Here is a 16,850-nt window from a genome sequence, read left to right on the forward strand (position 1 = left end):
ATGCTGAGGAACTGTTTGAATTTTTTGAAGAGGTTATTAAAGAGTGGAGATCATAAATTTGGCTCGGGTCAAAGTATGGCTTTTTTTATTCATTACATCTTTTGACCGTACTGGAACATCTTTTGACCGTACCGGAACATCTTTTGACCATCCTGGAACGTTTTGTTCCAGGAAAATACCTTGAAAGCAGTCAAGCAATTCACCACTTTTTTTTGACTTGAGCTATTGTGTTCTTGATTTAAGAAGCCAGATCTTATCTTGCAGCCAATGCTATAGTTGACATGGGAACTACATCTATCAGAGAAGACAGAACAGGGCCTCTATTTGGCATTTACATCAGAGTCCCCTACGATTGACCAGATATTCAAATGGACTTGCCACACAAATACTGTGGCAACAAGGACTAGTCAGAGGCTCAGTGATGTGTAGACAGGGTTGGCAGTGGCTACCTGATTTTTAAAAAAATATATAGACTTTAAATTGTAGTTTGACTGCAATTTTATACTATAAAAGCAACAGAAAAGCAGCAAGATATTGTGGCTTGTCTCATTTAGTGAGTTGAATTCCATTCAGATCCAGGGGCATGTTCCTTTCTCAATGCCCCAGGTGGAATAAGCATAAGCTATTGCTGCTTTTCATATCACATAATATGCATGCATAGAGCTGGCTTTTCTGTCATTGAATTGCTATCTCTGCATGCATTAATGCAGGGAATAAACATGGAAATGCAGAGTCTGTGGGTTCTGGAAGGCTGAATGGGGTGGGTGGTGACACTAATAACCCACATGCACCAATAAGCTGATCTGTTAATTTTGAGTCTCTGCATGTAGCTCAAGTTTTATTCCCTTCCGACCCAGGTTAAATATTTGACAAGTTTCCCTCCATGTTTTATGTTCCCCTGAGGAGGACTTGGTGGTTTAATTGGCTCCTCAGCTCCTCCTGATTTCTAAGGACCTTTTGGGCATGGGTACCTGTTCTTTGTAAGATCCTTGTCAGCCAAGGGGAGCTGAGGGCCCAGTGGGCCCCATATGCATGCCTGAGAGGTCTCCTTGGTCGATGATATTTTGGATGCAGATACAGGGCCTACAGGATTTTTGGCTACTCCTGGTTGATGAAGATTTATCAAGAGCATGTCACAAACAGACCCCAGAGTGTGTTGATGAGTTTGAGCGAAGGGGTGTTAGTAGTTTGGTGCAAAGAAAATGAAGGTATGGGATTGAGAGTAGTACTGTTGTTTTTAAATAATGATTTTAGCACTGAGTAACCTTATAATAAAATTCAAATTGAGGTTTTTTTACATAAATGCTTCAGGATATTCACCTCTATCAGTCCATATTAACTATCACTTTACCACTGGAGAAGCTGGGTATTCTGCAGTAAATGACTCCCTCCTGACATCCTAAAGCCTTTCACCTACAAGGCACAGTTCAGGAGTGTGATGGAATACTTCCCACTTACCTGGGTGACTGCAACTCTGACAACAGTGAAGAAGCTGAACACCATACAGGAGAAAGCAGCCTGTTTTTGATATCCCAGCCAGTACCCTACATATTTATTCCCTCCAAAACTGGCATACAGTGGCAGCTACGTATACTATTTACAAAATACACTGCATTTACTTGCCTAGGAAACTCTGATAGCATCTTCTAAACCCATGGCCTTTACCATCAAGAAAGACAAGGGTAACAGGTGCATGGAAACCCCACACCTACTTATTTCCCTTAGAGTCACACACCATCCCAATGTGGAACTACTGTTCCTTCATTGTGTCCTGAACTCCCTCCCCAACAGCATTATGAGAGTACCTTCACCAGAAAGCTGTAGCAGTTCAAGGAGGTGGCTCATCACTACCTTCTGAAGCAGGATTTGGATGGGCAATAAATATTGGCCTTGACAGTGATGCCCTGATCCCAAAAAATGAATAAATAAAACCTCTGATCAGAAAAGTTCCACCTCCAACAGTCCATTTGAACATCATCTGAGATTTTTATGTTGAAGCATTGAGAGTGTGTCTTGAACCCACAACTTTCTGGTTCAAGTGCTGACACAGTTAACATCAAATTATGGTAGAGCTTAATTTTTTTTCTTGTCCTCACTTACCTTCCTCCTGAAGACCTTGTGTTGCCCGCAGTACTCACTTATCTGAAGATTCTTTGCTCGTGAACCTGAAGTTAGAATGTTTACAGATAATTCAGTTTCTGGGTCATTGCAACCAAGCCTGATTCTATTCACAATCAGCAGGGATCGGTGAACATAGATCGAGAGTAGGAAGCTTGGCTGAAGCTAATTATAGCATTCCACCTGCCACATTAGTTAAGACCTGTTAATCAGTACAGAAAGGGGGATCAGATTTTAAGGTGTTGTTAATCTGTGCCGCTCAGCCACTGATGAGATTAACCTTCTGAGCCACTCGTTGAGCATATTTTTTTTCCTCCTTCATTGTGGGTCCAAATATGCAGGTGTGGGACTGAAAGAATCGATCAATAGAGGAAGGCTCATGCATCTCCTGTTGGCTATTCCCGCAAAATAAATACACTTTTAGAGCAGCCTTAGGTGGGTTTTTCTTTTTTTTGGGGGGGGGGGGGTAGAATGTCTTCTTGCAGTATTAACAGCTCTGATTAATAGCTCAAAAGTTTACCAATGCAAATAAGTATAATTCACACTTGGCATGTTATCTGAGAGAGATTTTCTGGATTTGAAATAAAGTACAATAGGTAGTATTTGTAATATCTGAATGATGACATTTGGGTCTGGTTTCAAAACCTTCATTTTTGTTTCCCCTTTAAACAGATGGAGTTCTGGAAGGGATATACCAGTAATCTGTATACAACTCCAAGCAACAACTCCGGTCTGCGTGTAGAGCGCACTGATGCAATCTATGTTGTTGTTCCTCTCCTGGGTGTAGCACTGTTAATTGTTATTGCACTTTTTGTGATTTGGAGGTGTCAGCTGCAAAAAGCAACTCGACGCCGGCCAACGTACTCTCAGAGCAGATACCTGACGAGCCGCACAACAAGAAGCCTCCCTCGGGTTCTGGTGCATCGGGAGACATCACATGCTCAGACAGACCCATCTCATCATGACCAGGGTACCAGACCTACTTTAGATCGCAGTGAGCCCAGTGGGCAACAACCAAACAGAAATCTGTATACACAGGAACAGTCTGCATCTGTCTCTTCTAGACTGTCCAATGCGACCCCGCCACCTTCGTATGAAGAGGTTACTGGACATGTTGAAAGCAGCGGAGAGGAGACAACTACACCATACAGTGATCCACCACCAAAATATGAAGAGATTGTTAGAGTACATCCAGCTGTATCACGCCAGAACACCATAAACAAATAACTGGCTGGAGATCTGATGGAAATTACTGACTCAGTGATGATAGCATGCTGAAGTAAGACACCCCCTGCTCCGAGACAACTGTGTCTACCTGTTACTGCTTGGGTAAAATTTACTTCCAGAAACTACGCAAAAGTTCAGGTGGCCAATTGAAATTGAGTAAAGCAGAAGTTTAGTACGATGAGGTCGGTAAAAACTCTAACTTTTTAAAAACAAAATTGGATTGTACAATATCATTCTTGTTGAATACCTTGCAGAGACTATTCCATTTTATTATGCAGGGTAAAGGTGTTTAATCCACTAAGTACATGAAAAACACACAACTAAAGCCAAACTAAATTGAAAAGCAGTCAGTATCAGCAATGTAACTCTTTGTTACTACTGTGGTGGCAAACAACAAATTGATATATGATATATGTGATCCTATTTCTTTGTTAATACAGCACCACTGCCAGTTATGTCACATTTTCACTTTACTAAAAGGCATGAAGAGTAAAAGTTGTGGGATTCCTAAAGATGCAGTGGCCTTGCTTAGTACTTTGTTTGGGATTTGCAATGTAATTTTTTTAAAAAAATGTTAAGCACAGAAGAGAAGGTATGCCTTGTAAGCAGACTGCTGCCTCCTCAGTTTATACTTGAAGTAAATTTCAGGGAATGGGACAAAGCTCTCATGTTAAGATATTTGCCATTTCTGAAACTTGCCGCTGCCATCAGATTACAAGGTACCAGAACCCTGCTTTTACGCCTCCCTTCCCCACCTTCACCCCTCCCAATATCAGGTCTGGGGAGTTTTGACAAATGTAGCTGTTCTCTCTGATCAGCTGTATTTTGAAGTTCAGAAAAAAAAACCATGGGCTCTTTAAAAACTCTCAACTTTTACTGTCTGTGATTAGAGATTTATCATTTTGGCAGGTACAAGAATGCGCATAATTGCTGTGCTGTTTGGAAAGTGATTTAGTAGTGAATTCAATGCCTAAAGAAATATTGATACTAATACTGAGATGGACACCATCTCAAATTTCTTTTGGCTGCATTTATATTGAACTCAAAACAAAAAACTGAAAGTGCAAGTGTCTGCTTATTAAGCATTGAAGTAATTGGAATGGTTGATTGCATGTTTGAGAGAGGTGATATTGATTTTCAACCCAGTTCTATACAATTTCTTGTTACTGAAGATAGAAAAAGCCCATCTTCACTGATTGGAAGGATGCCCAACTTTTCCATTAATTATACTGGCATTCTAATCTTCTGGACCCATTAAAGGGTTGGCTATTTCCATAGTTTGGGCCAACAATATTTTTTTGTTTTAGCCAAATGGATTATATTTGAAGGGTTGTTTCTTATTTATATTGATACACTATTAGTCTGTTTTTGCGATTGGATAAAGATTTTGCCACAAGGTTACTTAATTAGATTTTAATCAATGGGAGGAAGTCACCTGTAATTCAGGATAATAATTTCTTTTCCTGTTGATTAGGATTTTATTGAAGCTGTGAAATGGTTCTTGCCACCTGTGCTATGTGTTTTCCTTTGCCATACAATTGCCATCCTTGTTGCTTAACTGCTGAGGGTCTCGGCTTGTGTTTCTGAGTATCCCTGTTGATGAGATCTGACTAAATTCTGGATTATTTTTAAATTGCAAGTTTGACATCATTAACAAAAAAAGTAACATATACTTTTCATTAAAATTCTTAGCTTTGTTTAAATCCTTTCACAGCACTGCACTCTGCCTCCATTGCTGAAGATTCTTCCAACCCTATAAATTCCTGTACTCCCCATTTTTCTGACTTGAATATGTTATATCTTTGCCTGCCTGTCCACTCTTTCAAGCCACTGGCAATGCACCTTTGCTCATCTATGTTCTGTGCTTTGGAATTTTATTTAGGCATTTCTTCATCACACTGTTCCTCTCTTTCTTAAAGGATGGATTTTAAGGAAATTCTTAAAGGTGATAAGTAAGGATGATTACAAAACAGAGTCATACATCATGGAATACAGGCCATTTGGCTCACCACATCCATGCCTACCAGTGAGCACTCATCTGTATTAATCCTCTTCCGGCAGTTGGCCTATAGCCCTCTATGCCTTGGTTATTTAAGTGCTTGCTAGACAGTTACTAAAAACTGTCTGTGACAATGCTTCCAACACCCTCTCGCTGGCCATTTGTAACTCCTCAGCATATGAGGAGACCTCCACACCTTCAGGTATGGGCTGATAATTGGCCATTAGCAGTCACGCCACAGAAGGGCCAGGTAATGACCATCTCCAGCAAGAGAGAGTCCAGCTACCTACTATTGCCATTCAATGTATTGCCATTGTTGTGTCTTCCACTAATAAGCAGAACCTCAACAAGACCAACCACAGAAATACCGTGCCTCTGAGAGCAGGTCAGAGGCTGGATATCCTGCTGTGTGTCTCAGCTCCTGATGTCCCAAAGGCTCTCCACAATCTACGAGGCATTGGTCAGGAGAGTGATGTAATACGCTCTGCTTGCCTTGATGAATGAGTACAGTTCCAACAACGTTCAAGAAGTGTGACACCATGCAGGATAAAGCCGCCTGCTTGGTACCTCATCCACTATTCTAAACATTCATTGCCTCCACCAGTGATGCATTGTGGCTACTGTGTGTTTCATCTACTAAATTCACTGCAATAGCTTGCGTACTTTGACAGTACCCCTCAAACATGTGACCTCTACCACCAAGAGGGGTAAAGACAGCAAGTGAATGAAACACCACCACTTACATTTTCCCCTACTAGTCACGTGGTATCCTGACTTGGAAATATTGCTGTTCCTGCTCATTGTTGCTGGAAATCCTTATCCAGCAGCACAGTCAGTGTATCTTCATCAGAGAACAGCGGTTCAAGGTGGCAGCTAACCACCATCTTCTGAAGAGTAGCTATTGATGGGCAACAAATGCTGTCCTTTCCAGCAACATCCACTTCCTGAAAAATGAATAACTAATAAAACATTGGTAACTTTTGCTTGCCACTTGGAGTCATCAAGCCATACAGCACAGAAACAGGCCTTTGGCTGACCACTTCCACACCAATCACCGAACACCCATCTTCAATAATCACACTTTTCCACTTGCACCACCATTAACTTCCTCTCTGCCTTCTTATTCTTCTATCACCCACATACACTAGGGGCAATTTATAGTAGCCAATTAAATACAGTGGCATGCAAAAGTTGAGGCACCCTTGGTCAAAATTTCTGTTCCTGTCAATAGCTAAGTGAGTAAAAGATGACCTGATTTCCAAAAGGCATAAAGTTAAAGATGACACATTTCTTTAATATTTTAAGCAAGATTACTTTTTTGTTTCCATCTTTTACAGTTTCAAAATAACAGAAAAGGAAAAGGGCCCAAAGCAAAAGTTTGGGCACCCTGCATGGTCAGTACTTAGTAACACCCCCTTTGGCAAGTATCACAGCTTGTAAACGCTTTCTGTAGCCAGCTAAGAGTCTTTCAATTCTTGTTTGGGGGATTTTCGCCCATTCTTCCTTGCAAAAGGCTTCTAGTTCTGTGAGATTCTTGGGCCGTCTTGCATGCACTGCTCTTTTGAGGTCTATCCACAGATTTTCGATGATATTTAGGTTGGGGGACTATGAGGGCAATGGCAAAACCTTCAGCTTGTGCCTCTTGAGGTAGTCCATTGTGGATTTTGAGGTGTGTTTGGGATTGTTATCCTGTTGTAGAAGCCATCCTCTTTTCATCTTCAGCTTTTTACAGACAGTGTGATGTTTGCTTCCAGAATTTGCTGGTATTTAATTGAATTCATTCTTCCCTCTACCAGTGAAATGTTCCCTGTGCCACTGGCTGCAACACAAGCCCAAAGCATGATCGATCCACCCCTGTGCTCAACAGTTGGAGAGGTGTTCTTTTCATGAAATTCTGCACCCTTTTTTCTCCAAACATACCTTTGCTCATTGTGGCCAAAAAGTTCTATTTTAATTTCATCAGTCCACAGGACTTGTTTCCAAAATGCATCAGGCTTGTTTAGATGTTCCTTTGCAAACTTCTGATGCTGAATTTTGTGGTGAGGATGCAGGAAAGGTTTTCTTCTGATGACTCTTCCATGAAGGTCATATTTGTGCAGGTGTCGCTGCACAGTAGAACAGTGCACCACTGCTCCAGAGTCTGCCTGGAGGTCTTTTGCAGTCAAATGGGGGTTTTGATTTGCCTTTCTAGTAATCCTCTGAGCAGTTCTTTCGGAAAGTTTTCTTGGTCTTCCAGACCTCAACTTGACCTCCACAGTTCCCGTTAACTGCCATTTCTAAATTACATTATGAACTGAGGAAACAGCTACCTGAAAATGCTTTGCTATCTTCTTACAGCCTTCTCCTGCTTTGTGGGTATCATTTATTTTAATTTTCAGAGTGCTAGGCAGCTGCTGAGAGGAGCCCATGGCTGCTGATTGTTGGGACAAGGTTTGAGGAGTCAGGGTATTCATAAAGCTTTGAAATTTGCATCACCTGGCCTTTCCTAACGATGACTGTGAACAAGCTATAGCCCTAACAAGCTAATGAAGGTCTGAGGCCTTGGTAAAAGTTACCAAATCTCTTGGGGTGCCCAAACTTTTGCATGGTGCTCCTTTCCTTTTTTCACTCTAAAATTGTACAAAACAAAAATAATACACTAATCTTGCTTAAAATGTTGAAAAGAATGTTTCATCTTTAACTTTGACTTTTGGAGATCAGTTCATCTTCTACTCACTTAACTATTCACAGTAACAGAAATTTTGACCAGGGGTGCCCAAACTTTTGCATGCCACTGTACCAACCAGCATGCCTTTGGCATATGGGAGGAAACACAAGCATCTGCAGGAAACCCATGCAGACACGGGGAGAACATGCAAACTCTACATGGATAGCATCCAAGGTCAGGAGCAAACCTTTGGTCCATGGAGCTGTGAGGCCTCAGCACTAACTGCTGTGCCAATGTGCCACTCTAATTATGTTTTTATCTAATTACAACTCTATGAAGCATCTTTTCTCCCTAAATTGGTGCAAAATAAATGCAAGTTGTTGCAATTGTGAGGGTTCACAAGTGATGTACTTTAGAAGTTTAGTTTTAATGGATAATTCTTATTTTAATTCTGGGATCATTTTCTCAGACTTATCTTGCATAGTTGACTTATGCTACAACTTGTAATTGCCTTGTTTTAAAGTTTCCAAAACAACAGCATTCTTGTTGATTAGCGGGAGAAGAGATTCAATAATTGTGGAAAATTGATAAGCTTATAAGAATGTGAACCTTACACAATGTACTTTATATGTTCCAGCACTGAATTCAAATGCTATTGTGGACTGAGCTCCCTTTCTTTCCCATTGCATTCAGTAAAAAAAAGAATAATTTTGAAAATATATCATATTGTTTTCCTAGTGCATTATGCATTGTATAATGAATGGAGTGTGTTCTGCTAACACTAACCATCTTGTTAGTTTGTAATTACACCCGAGGCAATTCCTTTTTAGAAATGTGCAATTCAATAAAGTTGGGACTTTTTCAAAAAAAAGAATATATAGTTCACCTTTTGAGGTTCAATAACACTGCAGAATTCTACAGAATATAATGTCTGTGATTTTGTTAGCAGTTTTGGATTGCAGTAACACTAAGTACTATATTTTGTAATTGATCTTTTGTGTTTCTGTGCACTTTTGTTAACACGTACACCTGTTATACCTTGAACAGCAGAGAAATAGTTTCCTGTTTTTTTTATATATATATATCATTAATAGAATTAGTTGTCTCCAATGATTTTGCAAAAAGCCATTGGGTCTGGGTCTTGGAAGTAAAGATTTGAATTTGAGCATGAGTAAGGACACCTCGCCACAATTGCATAGGGCTTGGGGGAGAACACTCATGAAGTACTGTATCTTTGGAGTTTTGGTCTCCATGTCCTTCCCTAAGGTATACTTCTCATGGAGAAGGCATAGTGCAGATTCACAAAATTGAATCTTTGATTGAGAGGCTTCTGAGGAGAGATGCATCCTTTTTTGACAGAGATAATCCTTCCCTCAGTCTGTTCTGTAGTGTTTCATTTGGTTGGCCGCTGCTTCTCTGTTATTGGCCAGCTGTATGGGGCTGCCCTGGTTTGAATCTACTTTTTATCTATCTAGTCATGGCTTGAGAATCATTAGTAATAATTTCTTTTCCTGTGCCTGTATTGTTATCTTTGCTCCTTTATTCTTGACCCCCTTCTATTTCTCACCTATCTGCTATCCCTCAGCATCATCATCTGAAAATATAGCATGTTTTTTTCACATGAATGTTGATTCAAAGTTGTCAGCTTTTTGCCTGACATTCAGGACTGGATATGCAATTGAATAATGGGAAGACCCAAAGCCATTTTCTCAGTCCCCAATACAAATTCTTTTCCCTCACCATTGATTCCATCTGTTCCCTAAGCAACCATCTGAATATGAACTGGATTATGTGTAACTTGGTGTTTGTGAACAGAGTTTCAGATCCCAAAACCCTAGGATGTTGCGTTGCTTGACTGCAGCCTTGAAACAGTTCACCTGCTGCCAAAACTATCATCCATGCTTATGTTAGCTTCATTCTGTTCTAGCTCTGTGATTCTCAACATGGTCTAGGCTGGTCTCCCTTGTTCCACTCTTCGCAATATGATTTATCCAAACCTCAGTTGCTATTGTCCTAACTTCCACCAATTCCCAGTCATCCATCACCACTCTTCACTGACTTACATTGGCTCCATTTAAGCAATATTTCTGTCTTCAAAACCCTCTTTGGTTTCACTGCTCCCTATTTCTGTAATCTTCTTCAGTTCTACAACCCTCTGAGATATCTGCACTCCAATAATTTTAATTCTGATGTGACTGAATGGTTCCACTATTGACAGTATTGCCTTCAGCTGATGTCCTAAGTTCTGAAATTCCCTCTTAGAATCTTTTTTCCCTTTTAAGATCCTCCTTTATAAGAAAATTTTGATGTCGCCTTTTGTTATCTGTAATAAAATCTCATTATGTATCTTAGCTTAAGATGCATTGTGAAGTGCCTTGGGATATATTTGCTGGAAAAAATGCACTATACAGTATAAATCAAAGCTCTATTAGTTCAAGGACTGGCATATCTAACTGGAGTTTTGAAGAAATTTGAGGTAATTTTATTGAAAGATAAAAAAAAATTTTGAGAAGGATTGGTAAGGTAGATTCCAAGAGGTTACTTTCCCTATTTATGGAGAGTAGAAAAGGGGGATATGGTCTTGGGATAAGAGATTGGCTACTTAGAACTTTTAGAGAAATCTTTGGAATTCTTTACCTTCAAACTATATGTATGCTTGATTATTAACTATTTTCAAAACTGAGATTGATGCATTTTTGGACACTAAGGCAATCAAGGGTGAAGATAGTGAAATTAGGATAGAGAATCAGACAAAATCTTATTGAATAGCAGATCAAGCTCCAGGGCTGTATTGTTTACTCCTGTTCTTAATAGCTGTATTAGTACAACCTATTTACTACTATAGTAGTGTGATCTATGTCTGAGGTTAGACTCAAGTTGGTGGATCTGAGCTTTTTTCTTTAAGCAAGGTTAATCATTTAATAACATGCAAAGAGAGGAGGTGATGACGTAAAGTGAGCAATTTGGTGAAAAATATAGAAGTGCTCAATTTTGCTTATGCACTGTGCTTGCTTTACTATCTACTCATAATCAACTAGATGTACATTAGTGCAGAAATGATTCAGCTTTGTTGGTCTTTGAGGATTTGAACTGTAGGAAACTCTAACATGCCTATTTCGTGTAATTGTGCACACAACACACACACCTTGATTATATTTGACAGCAGCCATTCCTGAGTTAAGCTTCTTCATATTTTATCTGGTACAGTGAGCAATCTGGAAGACATCCATGTTGAGCTTTCATTCAAACAGCTTAGTGGTAAGTATCTGATTCAATTTGCACTTTTCCTCTTGTTCAATTGAATTTGAGGCTAAAATTGATCAGCCTAACTAAATATAATGTAATTTACCAAGGGGTACAGTAACATTTAAGCATGATCCACACAAGTTGTCCATTTTGAAAAGTAATGAAATCCAGCAAACTATTATTGAAGCTGCATGAGGTACCAAATAAAAGTAAGTCCTGTGCTTTGTGGACCATATCACATTATCTCACATAAAATAATGATTAACAAAGCCATGTAGGAGACTGCATTACCAAATACTTTCACAAACAAATCAATTGATACACTCCATTCTCTGCAGCACATAACGGTGTCCTTAAAAACAGTATTTAACAGATGAAATCTGCCCTACAGTGTGATAATAAAACCCCTGGAGAGCTCTCCTTAATCACTGAAAACCTAAAATAATCTCCCAACTCACAGCAACTCTTTGGTTTTTCTTAAGCCTCAATAATATTTATTTCCATAGTGGTCAAAGTAAGTTTGCTTCCAATGTAGTATCACAGAGTCTTACTGCAGAGGAAAGGCAATGAGCTCATATGATATTGCCAGCTTTTGAAATAGATGTCAGATTTATTCCCATACCTCTGACATTCCCCAATAGCTTGGAATTTTCTCTTTGTGAACAAGTCCAATTAGCATTAAAAAGTTCCCATGAAATCTGATTCCACTAGGCTTTTAGGTCATTTATTTTAGCTATGTGGAAATGTGCTTCACTTGTAGTTACTATTTCACTCTATTCAGTGCTTGATCTCAAATCATTGAAACTGGTTCTCTTCCAGTTCGCTATTTTCACTTTTGATAACCACTTTGAAACTAATTACATTATGATCGCTATGATCTAAATGCCCTCTCTGTTCACAACATGCCTTTACTCTTGGGACTTTAATCTTTTTAAAAAAAAGAATGTTTATTTCTATATACCAGCTAAGACAGATCTGACAATAACAAGGCTGTGAAATTAAATCAGGGCCCAATATGCTTGCTTCTATAGGTGCAAAAGGTACACAGTATTGTTGTGAGGTAGACAGGAAAGCCATTTCACCAGTGGCCATACTTTTAACATATTTCATTGGCCGTAAAAGGAGCTTGCTAAATGCACATTTTTCATTTTTTTAAAAACTGAACACCTTACCTTGTGCACCTTTGCAAGATTAGTTCTCAAACATTTAAAACTGACTCTTTCCAAGCTCCATTATTTTCATGTTTGATTCCTCTTTGTCCCTTTTCTTAAAAACTATTTGTAACTTGATCACTAATATCCTAACATTCTCCCAGTTCATAGTTCTAAAACTTGTTTAAAAAAATTATGTCCCAAAGTATTGTTTCCTGTAGTGACCACGGCAAATGTTGCAACAAAGAACAAAACATTGTGGATGCTGAAATTCTGATTTATAAATTTTTTAAAAATCTGGAAATATGCAGGGTGTTAGGCAAAAGATTTAGTAGCATAATTTGACTACATTTTATCTCCTTGCATTGTTATAGAAATATAGAATCTTACAGCACTGCTTCCTTCATTGCTGGTTTAAAACATTGTTAATAAGAAAACCCCTGTAGACATTTCAGGCTTCTTTTCCCCCTTTATTTTTCCTCTGTCTATAATTAGGATAACTGAAGTTTCCAACTGTCATTGCTCTATTGTTTTTGTATATCTCTGAAATCTTTCCACAAATACACTTTATCACTACTTGCTGATCCATAGTGAAAGAATGACCCTTTTCTGTTTCTTAATTCCAAGCAAATTCATTCTTTAAACTCTCAGCTTCATCACCCCACAATAGAACCTTGCACTGTCCTTCATAAATGGTGTCACGCCTACTCTTCCACCCTCCAACAAGTTACAACTTCATTGAACATTTTCAGCATTGCTTCACACAGTGACTTACTTGGCTGTGTCCTTTTTCAAAAAGTGAACACAGCAGACCTGCTGGCTCTGGCTGACATGTTACTCTAGTCCATATCACGAGGTTGACTGTAAATATCCTCTGAATTGTCCAAACAAAAGCTCCTTAGAGCTATTCTCTCAGAGTAGTGGCAACTTACCATTTTGTTCTTGGGTCAACCAAGGTTGAGCAATTGAAAAGAGTGGTTTGTTCAGTTAGTCTTCTCTATGAACATGTTTTTGTTCATTTCTGCTATTGACTGTTAGTTTAGGATTGGGTACAGTACCAAAATAATTTGCATTGATCATCAGAATTCATAAAAGGACATTTGAGTTTAACATGGACTGTATAGTTAAAATAAAAACAGAAAATTCTTACAATACTCAGCAGGACCAGCAGCATCTACAGTCAGAAAGAGAGTTAACATTTCAGGTCTATTATGTCTTATCATTGGAACTTAAAGGTCAATGATATGAAACATTAACTGTTTCTTCTCTCCACAGATGTTGCCTGATTTGCTGTCATTTTAGTTCCAGCATCTGCAGTTCTTTTGCTTTTTGTTTATCATCATCAAACGATTGACACAACAAAAGGCATTCATTAGACTTAACTGTTTTAGAAAGGTTGTCTCTTGTAGTTAAGTGGCTAGAAATAAACTTGATTTAGCTCAGGTCACTCAGACTGAAACAAGTTTTCATTAGATTGTGGAAAAGGATCAGCCTTTTCTAATCCATGGCACTGAAGCCCATTGCATGGATCCTCCTACAGGTGAATTCCCCCTTTTAAGATCTTACAGTCGTGTCCCCCCCCCCCACCCCACCACCCCCCCCCCCCAGCTGGTATTGTCCATCAACATGCACCTACCACATGAAACAGACAATGCTTTAAACAATTAACAAATGGATCAATGGAAATATCAGTTATAAGTTTTAACATGTAAATATTTCTAATACCTCTCTTTTGAGATGGTTACTCCTATTTATCTCAACTTCAGTAAGTTAAAATTGAACTTGTCAATCATTTGCACCTTTAATTCTGCTTCCATTTAATTATTTCTATTGCACCAAAGCTGAGTCATTCTGAATACACCTTTTGAAATAGGTGTTTGAGGTTTGTAAGCATGAAATAGAGTGGTTATTTTCATATAGCAGTGAAACTTTTTTATACAATTCAACCAATCACTAAACTACCCTTTCCTCTCTTGGTAGCTGTCCTACAATAGATTTTTGTGCTTCAATGTCTTAATTTTAAACATCATTCTCCCAATCTCCAGAAAACTCCTTTAGCTCCACAGCCTTTTAAGATCTCACTCTCTTCAATTTTGACCTCCTGAATCTTTCAGTATTCATTGTTGCACTAATGGTGGCTATGCCTAATTGCCTTTGGCTTGATCGCAGATTCCCTCCCTAAACCCCTCTCTTTCTTTCCCAATCTTCTTTTAAGATGCTCCTTAAAACTTACTGCTTTGACCAAGTTGTCAATCCCAGACATTTGCTCCCATGAAGCATCATGTAATGTACTATAAAGGGCACAATATTGTAGTTTAAATTATTTTTCCCTCTTGCTCTGAACTGTAGTAGCTATCACAAAGTTTTACCAAATCAATCACAAAATGAAGGAGTTTAGCCAACTTTCACTATCAGATTATTTCAGTTAATGGTCCAGTCAGGGTCTTGCATTTGTTTGAAAATAAACAGCTTGAAAACATAATACTTCTCAATGTACATGATGATAGTGGTTGAACGACTTCCCCCTGAATTTTTTTCCCTTTTTTAATAGACATTGTACAAACTAGTCTGAATTAATCACTCATAACACTCGTTCTGTTTCCTTCTCTTTGGAATGAAGATCTTCCATGTCAGAGGGCCAAAAGGCCTATTCCTGTGCTGTACTGTTCTACAGTTAATTTCTGTTCCATTTATATTTCAGCTTGAGTGCTTCATAAAATAAATATAACAAGAAGAATGAGGCAGTTAAAATTATCTTCAATGAGCAAGTCCTGATATAATGTTGACATATTCTTCTGCCTCCTTGAAACAAAATAGGCAATGATGATCTCGTTCTGCTGCACATAGAGAAATAGTTACTTTGTTGGCACAGGTTATGGTTCTTTATACTTAATTTCTACAACATCAAAAAATTATTCTGAAAGCTTTTGCAGGTTTAGTGGAGTAAGATAACAAACTCCGCACAATTTCAAAATAAAACATCTAAAGATGTTACATGAATGTGAGTAGTTCTGTCAGCAAGTTGTTTCAGATTCTGTTTAAATTGACTAATGTTTGCCAATATTAACAGAGGGTACTACCCAGCTACATAGCATAACACAGTTTAAACCAAGGCTTATTCCTTCTACAGTATTTAAAACGTGCAGCAATGGCATAATTTGTTTCAAAAAATACATAAAGTAAATCATTGCTAATCTCTCACCTATGTGGAAAAAAAATCACAGGAAGCTATTTTTCCCTCTTATTTTGTATGTCCATTCAATTAAGGATAATAATCAGGATTGTTAAAAGTTCTCAATAATGCTGGTTGGTTCTAAGCATCCACAAGAAATTTGTTTTGCTATTTATGAATCTGTTGGAAAATCCAAAAGCAACGTATTACCAAAAAATACTGACTGGAATAATTTGGGTGAATCAGTTGTGGTAAATTTCTCCTATTTCTCTTACTATCGCTTAATTTTCCTAGATATGTAAACTTCTGTAAAAAAAAAACTTTGTAAATTGAGCTGTTTGTTTCTCATTTGTGTTTAGTATATTCTGCATATGTTGTTATGGTTTTTCTCCACATTTAATGGAAATATTGAAGACAATAGTGTATACAGAAGTAAATTCACCAACTTTACAAGAGCAATTTTTATACATAAGCCCTCCTAACATGAGCTGGCATTGTAAACAAAATAATAACTTTTCATTTTCACAATTCTTCAGAGCTATGTTTTGGAAAAAAAACACCAATATTGGAAAAACCGTTATTGTTCTAACAAACTTTTTTCCTGCTGTTTTAAAGTGAGATAGCACTGCATTTAGAGTACAAAGTTAATCTACCATGAAACAACAAATAAGAAAGCACGACGATAAACTTAATACTTCAAACAACATTTTGATCAATGAGTCTCAAGAAATGTCTGAAATTAACAAGATGCTGACAAAATGAAACTGATCCACAATGTGAAATGAATGAACAATATTCCTGTCTTTATTAATATGTAATACTAGGAGCTAAAATAAATTAATTAACACTCCACAGATTTGCAGCATCACAGTATTTTGCTTTTGGCCTATATAGTTTATTTTAGTGTTTTGTTAAAAATGTCTTCATATTTCTTTCCCCAGCCTTCAGCATTTATCATAAAATGCCTTGGTGGAAAAAGTTACTTAAAAAGAGAATTGGACCATAGGCTGTTAACCCAAAGTACCATGGCCGAAGGATATGATTGTGGCAGTTAACGCTAACAAATTGAATGTGGAATATATAATTCAAAATGTTTTGTTAGTTTGTTGCTATTGTAAAATTTCCACTGGCCATGTGGCTACTGGATTTTCCGACTATGCATACACAGATGTAGATTTTTGTATAGGTAGTGTAGTAATACTAGTCTGAAAAAGTTCTTGTAATGTTTAGAAGGGAAATGAAAGTCTCATGTGGAATATATTTGTGATCTATATCTCAATCAGTGAGGCC

The 16,850-nt window shown here is 38.1% G+C and overlaps 1 protein-coding gene across 2 annotated transcripts in view; it reads left to right on the top strand.

Moving 5' to 3' along the window:
* Nucleotides 1-10,950, top strand: part of LOC127573858 (transmembrane gamma-carboxyglutamic acid protein 3) — a 34,714-nt gene extending 23,764 nt beyond the window's left edge. For both annotated transcript variants that reach the window (XM_052022392.1, XM_052022393.1), the window contains exon 4: nt 2,791-10,950. In XM_052022392.1, coding sequence (XP_051878352.1) covers nt 2,791-3,345 — 555 coding nt within the window. In that variant the 3' untranslated portion in view covers nt 3,346-10,950. The remainder of the gene's footprint in view (nt 1-2,790) is intronic.
* Nucleotides 10,951-16,850: the final 5,900 nt, after the last annotated feature.

The sequence above is a fragment of the Pristis pectinata genome, chromosome 8 (assembly GCF_009764475.1).
Source record: "Pristis pectinata isolate sPriPec2 chromosome 8, sPriPec2.1.pri, whole genome shotgun sequence".
Classification (NCBI taxonomy): Eukaryota; Metazoa; Chordata; class Chondrichthyes; order Rhinopristiformes; family Pristidae; genus Pristis; species Pristis pectinata.